This window comes from Saccostrea echinata, unplaced genomic scaffold (assembly GCF_033153115.1).
Source record: "Saccostrea echinata isolate AGI-Se365-2 ecotype Australia unplaced genomic scaffold, CSIRO_AGI_Sech_v1 ptg000057l, whole genome shotgun sequence".
Lineage (NCBI taxonomy): Eukaryota > Metazoa > Mollusca > Bivalvia > Ostreida > Ostreidae > Saccostrea > Saccostrea echinata.
In genome coordinates this window covers 5128198-5143592 of record NW_026889806.1, presented here as the reverse complement: position 1 = coordinate 5143592, position 15395 = coordinate 5128198, and the positions used below count along the sequence as shown (strand labels likewise).

At 33.4% G+C, this 15395-nt stretch overlaps 1 protein-coding gene across 1 annotated transcript; it reads right to left on the bottom strand.

Annotated features, from left to right (window-relative positions):
- Positions 1-577: 577 nt before the first annotated feature.
- Positions 578-15345, bottom strand: LOC133174298 (exosome complex component RRP45-like). Its single transcript, XM_061309395.1, has 13 exons — positions 15238-15345; positions 14996-15090; positions 12406-12525; positions 12043-12145; positions 11688-11785; positions 10317-10356; positions 9934-10016; positions 9367-9499; positions 7653-7741; positions 7219-7365; positions 5688-5721; positions 4380-4512; positions 578-1286 (listed from the first exon to the last, which is right to left on the bottom strand). The coding sequence occupies exons 1-13, from the start codon at positions 15301-15303 to the stop codon at positions 661-663; spliced, it is 1767 nt and encodes a 588-aa protein (XP_061165379.1). The 5' UTR covers positions 15304-15345; the 3' UTR covers positions 578-660.
- Positions 15346-15395: the final 50 nt, after the last annotated feature.

The following is a 15395-nucleotide window of genomic DNA, read 5'->3' as shown; positions in this document are numbered from 1 at the left end:
ATACATAATTGTAGAGCAGGGTGTAATAAAATTTACATCCAATTAAACTAAGGTTTAATTGGCAGAGAAATGCAATCATATTTACAGAGCTTCCACCTAGAAATAAAGGGCTTGAACTTGAATCACTTTGTATCCTGTATCCCTCTATTCACAAAACAGGACAAAAGTCCTATGCTAATATCTAAAGTTAAGTAACTTCAGAAAACATCAAAGGGGGTGATGGAGGAGGATAAATTGATGACAAGTTGTGGGGAAGGGATCATAGTGGAGCAGTATTCAACAGTTCAGGAATGGGACCCCGATCAGAGTCCTCATCTAACCAAAGGATTCAGTCCTACTGAAGAAATCTTGGAAACTTTCCTAAACAATGCAAATGAAATCTTTCTGAACAAAACAACCTTTAATAACAAATTTTAACAAATTGAAACAAGAAAAGAGCACAATTTTTCTGTCTTTTCATACCAATTAAGACTAGTTCATAAAATCGATATCATTTTAAATTCTTATTCATTTAATTTGAATTCAACTTCAAAATCATCCATTTCCCCAAAATCATCCATTTCCCCCACGTGACATAAACTTCCTTTCAGATTTTCACGATCTTCTTTACTCAGTGGCAGAGTGTAACAAACATCTAGGTCTGCACTTGTAAGAATGACCTCATCTGACCTCATCACTTTTTCTTCTGATTCTTTGTTTAAATGGTTTCTCTAATACAGCAAATAAACAGTTCATAATATCATCTAACAATATGTCATTGCCAAAGTCATTCATGTGGACTCCATCTTTGATGTATAGCGAGACATTCTGGTGTATAATGTTATCATGTGGCATGACAACTCCCCCAATTTCTGTGACATATTGACCTACTTCATGGTTGATTTGCTGCCTCTTAGCTTCTCCACACTCCAGCGACATCCCCCTCCACTCACGCCGAGCCAGAATCTCTGAGTATATGAGCTTAGTTGTCGGGAACATTTCTGTTGTCTTCTTCAGATCAGTTTTCATTCTATTAATTAACTCATTGGTATCCCATGATGCCACATCATTAGATCCCAGATGAATCATCAGAACACTGGGATCTGGGAAGTCGAATACTGCGAGATCTCGCTGTAGGTTAAACATGAGCCTGTCCCACTTCATTCCCCGAACACCATCCCAGTAAATATCCACCTCCCTCTCATTGTATGTCAGATTGTGAATTCTGCGAGCCCTGGCTCGAGCTTCTGCCCAATACACTATGGACGATCCTACAATCCACACATTGGTGACAGCAGGCTGGTCATCTGAAATCAACCATTGTTCTTGTGGTCACTCAGGCCAAAGAGATGTAACATCATTCATTGTCAAATTTCAAAACATATTGAAGAATTCCACCTTGAACCACATTATTTGGATTTTAATATTAACAATCAAAACTCATGAAAGATTGTCTTAAACTTCATTGTCTAAATGCAGTCAAGACTTTCTTAATGAAAATTTTATCTGAAAATTTCTTCAGTAGAAATATTTCCACAGAATGCTTAATGTGGGCCACTTTGTCCTCCAGAGTCAAGTAAAGCCAAGCAAAATTATATAGAAGGTCAAAGTCAAAAAATTGGTATAATCCAAATGCCAACGGTGAAATGCTTGTGTCAACTGCTCATTTCCTTATTAAAAAATTAAATTAATGCAAAATTAGGAACTGTGAAGTTAGTTATAGAAAGTGAATGTGAGCATAGTTCAAATTCTTCCTCCAAGATGAATCTGCTCAGTGTTGTGTAAGGTTATTACAAGTTATCCTCAATGGTTATGAAATGAGAAACTCACATGATATTGAATATGCAAGATTAAAGAAGGTCAAGGCCATATTTCTAGAGCACCATAAATTGCTCCATTCAGATTTTTTTCTGTGTATAGAGATATACGAAGCAATCCTTGAAAAAAGTGAGGCCAATATAACATAGATGAAGGTCAGAAAATGATGACACAGTTGAAATGGTCTCACCAGTCTGTGTATGAGATTTGATGTAAATATTGATTGAGCTAAATGTTGGACAGCTGGAATGAAGACTGAGAGAAATACTCTACTTCAGCCTTTTACAGGACATGTGTGCATTAAATGCAAGTTTCCCACTTTCAGATCATCTATGGTATGACTGAATTCCACAAAAACTACATGCATCAATAAAAGATGTATTAGTCTAGGTTGTTATAACAATGTTACTCCAGGTAAACTTAATGTATGCAGTATCAATCAGTAGATGTCAACTATTCTCTTTAGAGAAGTGGACAGGCTTTCGCCTACATCCAGGCGAAAGCCTGTCCACTTCTCTAAAGACAATAGATGTCAACATGTGTGTTAGTTCTTCCCTTAAAAACACTGTCTGATCACTGATAGGTCACACAATCAGTGAATAACTGTCTTTTAATTTCCTCACAATTGACTTGTTGTTTCAAAAAAAATGTTCTTTTTTCAGAAAAAAAGAGACTTAATCTGCAGAAAGACCAATTTGTACATGACTGTACAATAAACACAGGACTCTATACTTCTTATTGATAAAGTACTTCTTACACACTTGTTTAGCATTGTCTGATTTGATTACACATGTACATCTCACAGTGAAAACTCTTTATACTAAACATATTAATGTTAAAAACATGCCTCCCCAGATTAATGTATATTAAAGATATTGTGGATATAAAAATGCAACTTTGCTTGTCCCTTAAGGAGGTTGGATCCTGCCATCAAAAGTAATGAGAATTTTTTATCAAGTATATTTTTAGAATTTATATACATAGCTTAATTAAAAATCAAAACAAAAGATGGGGGGTCACTGCACTTCTTTTGGTGCTACAGAGCATTTAGTTTGACCTTTTTGCACTGTAAATACGTCTTACACATAAATCAATTTTTAAAGTTTTTCCTCTAATATTTTTTTATTCAAATAAATTATGGGAACAAACACAGTTTTATTTCATCTTGAATAGACACATTAAAATTTGTGACAACGACAAAATTTTCAAATTACTCCGCATGTTCAATTATTTGACCTTTTTGCACTCAAAAAATTTCATTTTTCTGGCAAAAATAGTGCTTTGTTTGTTAGTACAGGAATTAATGTTGCCGCTTATACCTGCACTAACAACCAAAGAAAGCATTTTATTGTTTAAATAACATCATGGGTCAACATTTTGTTACCTAGATCAACTGCTGTATTAAAAGTTAGTGTCATTAAAGTTTTCAGAGACTGTTAAATGTGCATTTCTGTGAAATATGGTTAATACATGTATATTATTAATTAGTTCTTTGTAAACCTAATTGATCCGTATTTGGGAGAAATAATTTTTTCTTAACATATATAAGATTCTATTACAAATGTGTAGTGTAAGATTTATCCTTGCATATCTACCTGAAGTGTGATGTATATCCTACCTGTAGTGTGAGATATATCCTACTTGTGATGTGAGATATATCCTACCTGTAGTGTGAGATATATCCTGCTTGTAGTGTGAGATATATCCTACCTGTAGTGTGAGATATATCCTACCTGTAGTGTGAGATATATCCTACCTGTAGTGTGAGTATATCCTACCTGTAATGTGAGTATATCCTACCTGTAGTGTGAGATATATCCTACTTGTGATGTGAGATATATCCTACCTGTAGTATGAGATATATCCGACTTGTAGTGTGAGAATATTCTACCTGTATCCTGGTGTATGTACATCTATTACATACTAGGAGTGTGAGATATATCCTACCTGTAGTGTGAGTATATCCTACCTGTAGTGTGATGTATATCCTACCTGTAGTGTTAGATATATCCTACCTGCAGTGTGAGATATATCCTACCTGTAGTGTGGGTATATCCTACCTGTAGTGTGAGATATATCCTACCTGTAGTGTGAGATATATACTACCTGTAGTGTGAGATATATCCTACCTGTAGTGTGAGATATATCCTACCTGTAGTGTGGGTATATCCTACCTGTAGTGTGAGATATATCCTACCTGTAGTGTGAGATATATACTACCTGTAGTGTGAGATATATCCTACCTGTAGTGTGAGATATATCCTACCTGTAGTGTGGGTATATCCTACCTGTAGTGTGAGATATATCCTACCTGTAGTGTGAGATATATCCTACCTGTAGTCTGAGATATATCCTGGTGTATGTACATCTATTACATACTAGGAGTGTGAGATATATCCTACCTGAAGTGTGAGATATATCCTGGTGTATGTACATCTATTACATACTAGTAGTGTGAGATATATCCTACCTGTAGTGTGACTATATCCTACCTGTAATATGAGGTATATCCTACCTGTAGTGTGAGTATATCCTACCTGTAGTATGAGATATATCCTACCTGTAGTGTGAGAATATCCTACCTGTAATGTGAGATATGTCCTTCTGGTTAGTTCCTGTGACCTTGGCCTCTTTTTGTAATTCTTCTATCATATCCTCATCTTCAATATCCCAGGTACTGGCTCCACCCTCCCCAATCATTCCAACTCCCGGGCCCTACAAAACGGATACAAAAAGATACATGTACCATCAGAATCTAGGTTTTTTTCTTCATCCTATAAAGAGACATATACAAATGGCACCAGAATTTATGTCTTTTTCTTCACAGTCCTCTATAAATAAGTTCTTTGGTTGTTTAATACTTTTTAAAATTAATATTTAAGAGTTTTAATTTAAGGAGGGATTCTTGTCTGGTTTCTGACTAGATGAAATATTCAAAGTATATTTGCTTGTATCTTGTATATATTTAGATGCAAGAGATTTAAAAGATCATATTTTTCTTTCCTCATCAAAATTGTACAACTTTAAATAGAAATGGTAAACTGAGTTTGAAATCTATCAGGAACTATATTTTTGGCGGAATGGCGGCATATGAAAATATCTTCTTTTCTGCCTCTCAAAATAATTATAGAACAATGAATTTAGTTATAATTTTTACACAATCAAAGACTTGGAGAAAAATTTTAAATGTAAGTTAAGTTAATGATAAGGAACTAAAGTTTTAAAATATATCAAATAAATATGATTTTCCAAACAAACGACAATTACGTTAGCTTTTAAAAGCTTCCAATCTAAGTTCAGATTTGATCCAAAAATTGGTAAAAAGTGTTTTTTCTCTCTTTAGTTAGTAAACAGTCAAAACTTTTTGTTTTTATAAAATTTTGTATATTTATGTGACACTTTACCATATGTGAAAATAAGAAAAATTTAAATATAGGAAGCATATAAAAATAACTAAAATATCTTTAAAATTCTAAGAAAAGTAGAGAAAATTCGGATTAGCCAATATCCATTTTAGTTAAATTATTTATGTCAATTTGGTAATATCATCTTACAGACCCTATATGGTAATATCTCTTTATGCAAAAAGAAAAACATTTAATTTATTGAAATAGAAGTAGTCATCGCATGATTGGCAACAGTAATTTTTTATTCTTAATGTCCAGGGAAAAGGTACTGACCTTGACCTGACCTTGCCTCTAATATAAAATGGTCAAATTTAATCTAACTGATACCATCACTTAGTGATATTGTCTTCTTGATTCTGTGAAAATTTCATTGATTTTTTAAATATAAGAAATAAGTGTTCTTATGAGAAGAATCCCTCCTTAAAACATTATAAATAAATTTGGTTCTTTTCTTATTCAAAGCAGTGAATGACTTTTACTTACAAGAATTTTAACCTGTGATTTCTCTTCTTTGTTTCTTTTTTTCAGTCAAGGTATAAAGTACAACACCAATATAGGGACATGAAACAAAAAAAATAATTGCTTACTTTTGTTACACATGAATGCTAATTTCATATATGATGGTATACTCCCCCCTTCCAAACTGGGAATGCTTGAATATTCATCACAGTGTTATTTGGTTTTTTAGTCACCTTATTTGTGTAGGAGATTTTAAATTTTTTTTTTTTAATTTACATGCAAATACTTTTTTTCAAACATAAAAGACACTAAAATCTAAAATTAAATGCATTAGAAAGTCCTTTAATATTATTACAAGCTTATCTTTTAAAAAGATTGGTGAGCTAGCACTGTAGCATAATAAAATACAGAAGATACCTGAACCATTTGTTAAATTTGCTGAATCGATTAATTATTAATAAAAAGGCACATTAATTGGAGCACTGGGGGGGGGGGGGGTCATAATTCAGAATGGTGAATCTAAGAATGGGGTTCACTTCGGCAATGGCATAACTCCTAACTGTGCTTTAAGCATTCTGTATTCTACTGTAATTTCAATTTGGAGGTGAAAAAAAGGTCAGTAGAACCAATGAGCACTAGTTTAAAATATTCCAGTGTGGTACTGTTTTTTAGCAATCGCATCTTCTCGGAACTTTCCGGCAAGCTCTGTAAACATATCCGAGGTTGCCGCAGTTTTCCGAACTTGCCGGAAAAATCAATGAAGGTAGATTAGAAAAGCTAGGTATTCATTACAATTTTAGAAATAACAGTCTTCGTTTTATAAGACCCGAGTAACTGTTACTTTTTGTTCATTTACGTGCAGGATAGACAACAAAACACGAAACTTCAGATCATATGTATTTTCAGATGATAAAAACTAAACTGACATGTCTTTCCGACATACTCTGAAAAGATTTTTTTCCGAGCTTGCCGAAATTATCCAGGAAGGTGGTATAACTGTGAGGAAAGCTAGATGTCTAGAATCTTGGCATTATATGACCTAAGTTTTTCTTGTACTTTTATGTGTAGGTTAGACAATAAATTAAAAAAAAAAAAATCAGAATCCGGATCTAGACTGGTATTGCCTGTCTCTAACGTAAGAAATGTATATCGCACATATCAGACAGGAAAGGCTAGTGTAAATTCTGATCATATCTATATTTGTATGACAAAACGAAATTGTTATCGCACAGTCTATCTACAGTAGTTTTCCCAGAATGCCCGACCGTGAAGTCGAGCATGCGTATTCCAGAAATATAGACTAACGTAGTTGCTAGCGCTCGAGAGCGCTAGCAATAAAATTGTGGGGGTTTTTTTCCTTTCCATTTGAAGAACTACTTGCACTTTTCACTTTATACATCATTAATTTGATTTAGACTAATCTAAGTAAAAGAACAGGGTATTTGTTTAATATTTTAGTTAATAAATCAATCAACTTGAAAGTTCTGGAATATTGCTCTAAGCAGCAGTCTTGTTGATAACTTAAACTACATGTAAATTTCCCAATAAAGGATACAAGTCTCCATTCATATCCATCTCATCATCCGATTCTCCATTTATCTGGGCCTCTGTAGTCTGAATTTCCTCTGGTTCTCTGTGGTTCGTCAGTATACTCTCAGTGGGGGACTCAGACTCAGCAAAACCAAATTTCTCTCCCTTCAGTCTGAAACAATAAAGAAGCATTAGATGATGGAAAAAATAGGGTTAAAACCCTGTCTCTTTAGACTTTTCCTGGCATCACAAAAACAGAATGATGAAAATTTGTCAACTTCACTCACTAACACTACAAAGTGTATGACACATTTTTTTAATGAAAACATTTCTTTCTGCTGAACAAATTTAAGCAAATAATAGTTTCTGAGTGCATACATGTTAAATATGGAAGACAGAATTTATGTGGAAGTAAACTAAATTTTCTTAAAACTACAGTCATAGCTAGAGTTATCTGACCTTGCTTCTCTGTCATGTTCTAGGGCTCTCTGTATCAATTCTGTGATTTCTGTTACTTTGACAACAGCTATATTGGAACACCTCAACACCTGCAACAGAAATTGTATTCCTCATTATACATATATCTTACATACATGTACACATTATAACCCTTATAGGTGTGTTGACATCAACTGAATATCACATTCTAATAGCATGCCAGAAATATTTCATTGCTAAAGTTCTCTTAAAACCAAGATTACCTAATAATAAATAAATAGTCAAAAGGTTCTTTGCACTTGTTTATAATATTCATGTTTCTACTAATCAAAATACATGCATGTATACCACAGTGAAGAAAAAGTGCAAGTTTTCCTAGAAAGATATCACTTCACCTAACACTTACCACAAGTAAGATATCAATTCACCTAACACTTACCAAGTAAGATATCACTTCATCTAACACTTACCACAAGTAAGATATCACTTCACCTAACACTTACCACAAGTAAGATATCAATTCACCAAACACTTACCAAGTAAGATATAAATTCTCCCAACACTTACCAAGTAAGATATCAATTCACCTAACACTTACCAAGTAAGATATCACTTAATCTAACACTTACCAAGTAAGATATCAATTCACCTAACACTTACAAAGTAAGATATCACTTCATCTAACACTTACCAAGTAAGATATCAATTCACCTAACACTTACTAAGTAAGATATCAATTCACCTAACACTTACCAAGTAAGATATCAATTCACCTAACACTTACCAAGTAAGATATCACTTCATCTAACACTTACCAAGTAAGATATCAATTCACCTACTACTTACTAAGTAAGATATCACTTCATCTAACACTTACCAAGTAAGATATCAATTCACCTAACACTTACCAAGTAAGATATCACTTCACCTAACACTTACCAAGTAGATATCACTTCACCTAACACTTACCAAGTAAGATATCAATTCACCTAACACTTACCAAGTAAGATATCACTTCACCTAACACTTAACAAGTAAGATATCAATTACCCCAACACTTACCAAGTAAGATATCACTTCATCTATCACTTACCAAGTAAGATATCAATTCACCTACTACTTACTAAGTAAGATATCACTTCATCTAACACTTACCATGTAAGATATCAATTCACCTAACACTTACAAAGTAAGATATCACTTCACCTAACACTTACCAAGTAGATATCACTTCACCTAACACTTACCAAGTAAGATATCAATTCACCTAACGCTTACCAAGTAAGATATCACTTCATCTAACACTTAACAAGACACATAACACTTACCAAGTATGATATCACTTCACCTAACACTTAACAAGTATGATATCAGAATTTTACATTATCCTCCACCTGATTTCAAAAAAATATTAATATTTGAAATTTTCCTGATCCCTCAAGTGTACAGATATCAAAACTTTATCCAATCCTTCATCTGTAACATATCCCCAGACACCTGGGGCCTATTTTACAAAAGAATTTATGACTAAGACCAAAATTTAATTCTGTTTATAACTTTTTAATCTACATTGTATTAAAATGGTTTTAATCTTTTTCAAAAGACTGTATTAAGATATTTTTACGCTAGCAATTTTAAAGAGAATCATCAATTTTACAAAATTTTACAATCAACTAAGTTTTTTTGTCTTAGTCGTAAGTTCTTTTGTTAAACGGGCCCCTGTACATTAGTTTACCTGATCTTTCATCAGTAACATTTCCCCTGACACCTGCAAGGTACATATTTCCCTGTGTTTGTTCATCCCTATAACCATCTTTCCATCCATAACTTTTTCCTCTTTATCTGTTGGATCCACCAATAAAAATTTCCTTAAAGTAATTTAAAAAGCACTGAACAGGGAAGTTAACTAAAAAATATAATAGACCAATCAGTCTTCAATAAAACTGCAACAAAAATTCAATAAATATATTACAGCAGCCATATGAATGGCTGGCCTTGTATGGTTGGTTTGAATCAGGAAAGATAAACCAGTAATAAAAACAACTGAAGCAAACTATGCTGTGTTCTCAAAAAATCCAGTTAATATTTCATATTTTAATTATTTACTGTTACATCTAATACCCCTGGCATAAAAAGTAGAGTTTATTCCCATCCACATTTTAAGATGTATATACATGTATAAAATGCATATAAACTAGGGTATTAGTTCCCAACAACATTTCAGAGTGTATATACATGCATTTAATGCATATATATTAAGGTATTAGTTCCCTATAACAGTTCAGTTTTTAAAGTATCTTACCCTTGTTGATAGAAGGAGAAGGTGACACAGATGGGCATGTGATGAACACTCAGAGGTATTGGGTCTTTTTCATCACTGGGATGCTAAGTCATAAAGAAAAAATCAGTGATAAGATTTGGCAATGAATACCCTCTTATTTTTAAGTTGTAATCAATGCCTTTCCTAAGGGCAAAGATACCTAAATTGTATTTACTGGTACTAGTGCAAAATTGGTGAGATCTTTACCCCACAAAATGGTATATCTAAATCAATAAATTAATCTATTTTGTCATATTTTTTTATCAACAAAAGTATTTTAAAATCTATTTCTCCTCTCAAAACATAGTTATTAAAAAATACCCCCCCCCCCAAAAAAAAAGAGAAAAAAACCTGGAGTAACTCACCACTATGACTTCATTTCCATCAACTGTGACATCTGGTCGTCTGTAAATTTAGGTAGATGTGTTACAATTATATATCAGTTTCAAATTGCAAGTTCATGTACAGTCAAACAGAGATATCTCAAAACTGATGTGCCTGGAGGAAAGCTTTCAGATCTACAGTAAAACTTCTCTAAACTTTCCATTGGCAGTTTTGTAAATTTTTTGCCAGATTAAACAGTGTGTTAATGTGTCAAAATACATGTATACATGAAGCTAATTATTACTATAGTGGTATACCACTATCTTTATTATAATATTGATTTATTTTAAACATAAAAAAAATGAGTATTCCAGAAATTCAAGGTCTACTGTGTGTCAGAGGTATGATATATGAGCTTATGTTGAACATATATGAAGAAGGGTGAACAGATTTAGGTAGAGGTGATGAATACTTGAGATCTAATGTAAGTACACATATGGTAACATCTTGTGATAAAAGAGGACATTCTAAGAGAGGGAGACAGCTACTTGCATACAACATAAAATTAAAGTTCATTCTAAAAACCTAGATACATGTACTTGTAACAGTTGAACTCTGCTAAGTACATATACAGATGGTAGCACTCTGTGCCTTTTTGCTTAAAATATTTGGTTACAATTAGATATACATGTATGTAGTGAGATTAGTTTGGATATATATTGTTATAATGGCTATCACTAACACTTCTGATACTTATGTACATATTTAATGTTATTGACACAGCTCTAAAGTGCTATGATTATTTTTAAATAAAGCACTCTAAATTACGTGTACAGTTGTACATGCTATTATCAAAACAAAAAAACCTGATTGTTCCATAGAGATATAGCTGCTATACTGCTACAAAATATCATCAGTACAAACCTGAAGTGTGTCATAGCAGATATAGCTGCTATACTGCTACAAAATATCATCAGTATACAAACCTGAAGTGTGCCAGAACAGATAAAGCTGCTATACTGCTACAAAATATCATCAGTACTTACCTGAAGTGTGCCAGAGCAGATATAGCTGCTATACTGCTACAAAATATTATCAGTACAAACCTGAAGTGTGCCAGAGCAGATATAGCTACTATACTGCTACAAAATATCATCAGTACTTACCTGAAGTGTGCTAGAGTGGATATAGCTGCTATACTGCTACAAAATATTATCAGTATACAAACCTGAAGTGTGCCAGAGCAGATATAGCTACTATACTGCTACAAAATATCATCAGTACTTACCTGAAGTGTGCTAGAGTGGATATAGCTGCTATACTGCTACAAAATATTATCAGAATATAAACCTGAAGTGTGCCAGAGCAGATATAGCTACTATACTGCTACAAAATATCATCAGTATACAAACCTGAAGTGTGCCAGAGCAGATATAGCTGCTATACTGCTACAATCCACAATATTTCCGTCATGATTCATCACATTTACATCGACACGAATTTGCCAGACCTAAAAAAGTCAAGGCTTTGTGATTTTTAAATAAATTAAAGTATCCAGGACATTGTTATTAATTTTCTATTAATATGTTCTTTTGTGATTTTTATTCAGAATAAATCAGCAATGAGACTTGTTTTCACCTTTTCTTCAAATGAATATTTCTTTAAAAGAATGAAGCATTGATTTCAGGCCACTGAACTAAAGGATTCTGAATGTTTTTGGTACTAAAATATTATCTGCTTATGTAGTACATATACTCTGCGTCTAACCTTTTCACCAGAAATAATACATAGAGACTCTGTGTCAACACATCTGGACTCTCTAAGGCAGCGTTCCAACAGTCTGTTGATTTCTACGCCCAACTCAGACATCCTAAAACAACATCCAAACATAGTGAAAATTACAAACTACATATAATTAGGATCAGTTGTTGACACCATGTTAAGTCAGAGGTACATCTCTATTGGCATTTCCTCTGATCAGAAAATTACAGTCAGAAGAGAAGAATATAAAGAATTATATCCAAGATTGAAAAGCTTTCAAATGATTTAGAATATAATATTATCTCAGGTGTGATGTCAATAACAAATCTAAAACTCAAAAACTAGAATAAGTTTCCAGTTTTAACAAACCTGCCCACTTCAAAGGCTGGTGAAGCCATGGGAGACAACTCAACATTTACAAACAAGATTCCATCTGAGGGCCTCACTGCTCTGGGAGACACTATTTCACACGAAACTTGTGCCAAAACTCTGAAAGACGGTCACAAACTTAATCATACAAAAACATATATACTCTGTAATACATATATAGAAACTTCATTTTTTCTGATATTAAAGTTGAACAGAGCTAGGTTCACTTTATCCATTAAATGGCCCTGCCCATAAACCAATTAACTGACCAAGACCCAATGTCCCATTTCAAACATTAATATAAAGACTTTGTGTTTTCATTTCCTATAAAAAAGTTTCAGAGAATCAGAAGATTGCATTGCAAAAGTCTGTTATTTAAGTCTCTGATGCAGCTTCATTTATTTTCTCTGAAATCATGCAATCCAGTCTTTTTCTATGTTGCAACTGAATGTATGTTCATTCACTCTAAAACATGTTCGCCCTTGACACCATTCGCTCTAAAACTTGTTCAACCAAAGTCTGTTTATCCTAAATATATTAGTTGGTTAATTTATTTTGATTTTATTAAATTTCATGAATTTTTCTGTATGAATTATAATTTATTACATTCGACCAGGCACGTATTGATGGGGGGAGGGTTCCAAGGATAAAATAAACAATTTTAATCGATGATTTTAACATGCTTTAACTGTAGTAATCGATGTGTGATAAATGTACTTGTTAATTTATAAGTAACATTATATAAAGTTAACGTTATATTAATTTGAGAATAACCTCTGCTCAGACACTGCTAATCCCCAAAATGGAGTATTAACCTGTTAACGTCTCAATTTCCTTAATTATTTTCGAAACAGTACATGAATATTAAAAAAACAAAGAAGGTGTTCTCTAATTTACAGTAAGAAAATTAACAAGAGGCCCATAGGCCACATCGCTTACCTGACCACTGTGGCTAGGAAAAAAGCAAAAAATCAGTTCAGTATTGAAAAGGTTTAACGCATAACATGATAAGTGGTCTCGACCTACCCCTAAAAAGGGACAAGGGGGAGGGGGAAGGGGGGTTATGATTTGAACAAAATTGAAACTATACTAACTAAAGATGCTTATTTTCCTACAAGTTTGAACTTTCATTATGGTCCCATCCTACCCCAGGGGGTCATAGTTTGAACAAATCTGAATCTACACTATCTGAGGATGCTTCCATATAATTATGACCAATCATACCTTTGCTGTTCTTGAGAAGAAGATTTTTAAAAATTTTCTTATGTGTTCCTATGCATCAATTGTGGCCCCACTCTATCCCCAGGGGTTCATGATTTTTTTCAAAAAGAATTTACACTACCTTAGGATACTTCCAAATAGTTATAACCAATCATGGCTTTGCTGTTCTTGAGAAGATTTTTTCTAGTATATCTTCCTAAGTAAAACTTTGATCATCCATTGTGGCCCCACCCTGCCCTCGGGGGTCATGATTTGAACAAACTTAAATCTACACCACCTGAGGATGATTCCATATAAATATGACCAATCATGGCTTTGCTGTTCTTGATAAGAAGATTTTTAAATTTTTTCCCTATATGCTCCAATGTAAAACTTTGATCGTCCATTGTGGCCCTACTCTACCCCCAGGGATCATGATTTGAACAAATTTGAATCTACACTACTTGAGGATGCTTCCATATAAATATGACCAATCATGGCTTTGCTGTTCTTGGGAAGATTTTTAAAGATTTTTGCTATATATTCCTATGTAAAACTTTGATCGTCCATTGTGGCCCCACCTTACCCCTGGGGGTCATGATTTGAAAAATATGAATCTACACTACCAGAGGATGCTTCCACATGAGTTTCATCTTTCCTGGTTCTTGAGAAGGAGATTTTTAAAGGATGGCATTAATTTTTCACTAATTTGTAATTATCTCCCCTTGGAAGAGGGCATGGGCCTTCATTTCGACAAACTGAATCCCCTTTACCCAAATATACTCTGTGCAAAGTTTGGTTGAAATTGGCCCAGTGGTTCTGGAGAAGAAGATGAAATTGTGAAAAGTTTACAACGACAACAACTATGACATCGACGACAGACAATGGACAAATTTCGATCAGAAAAGCTCACTTGAGCCTTCGGCTCAGGTGAGCTAACAACAATTAAATAATTATGTCATTGATAATCATTAAAAAATTGGAAATTAAGTTAATCTATTAATTAAAAGGAAATATAGATATTGTATACTAGATCTATTAACCAACAATTTAATAATAAGAAATGACAAAATTCAACAGAAATTTTTACATATACTAATATTCACAATAGGGCGAACAAGACATATGGCCATTGAGGTACATGGCAAATGGACTTTGGGAAAAGGGATCATGTGAACAGGTAGATAGGGTGAATGGACCCCGATACCGTTACAACTAAAACAGGACACATTCTAACCGCAGTAATTAAGGGCCAGCTTGTCAAAAGACACAATTATTTACTACTTTAACTATCTGCAACCCTGCAGATATTTCCGAAATAGAAGCCATCAGTTGTTATCATAATAGTATCCTGCACATTTATTGCATGGATTCATCCAATATGACTTACACAGTTTGTCCAAGATTCACTTTACAACAGCCCCTGTCCGCACCAAATGTAATTTTAATTTTTCTGTAATCATATGGTTGTCTTCCATCCAATCTCTGCAAAACATGGAGAAAAAATGACTTAATTTTTTTTTTACTAAGAATTAAAGAAAAATCTGCACGTTTTGCTTCAAATAGAAGTAGTTTCATTAATAATAATTTTTCGTGTTGATTTTAAAATTTATCAGTGTCACCAATTCATACCTTTTTATCGCTTAAAGCTTTGATTATAAAGAGCCTTTCACAGGCTGATAATGGTGTGTCTCTCATTTTTCTGATGTTAAGAAAAATTGCTCATGCTTTTTCGAACGAAAAGTTTACCCCTTTACATTGCTTTCTGATTTCATACACATGTGTTTATC

Coding starts and splice junctions, on each gene's coding strand:
- LOC133174298 (XM_061309395.1), bottom strand. CDS start 15,303: ATGAGAGACACACCATTATCAGCCTGTGAAAGGCTCTTTATAATCAAA. Junction 15,091..15,237: donor AAGCTTTAAGCGATAAAAAG/GTATGAATTGGT, acceptor CATGTTTTGCAG/AGATTGGATGGAAGACAACC. Junction 12,146..12,405: donor CCAGCCTTTGAAGTGGGCAG/GTTTGTTAAAAC, acceptor ATGTTGTTTTAG/GATGTCTGAGTTGGGCGTAG.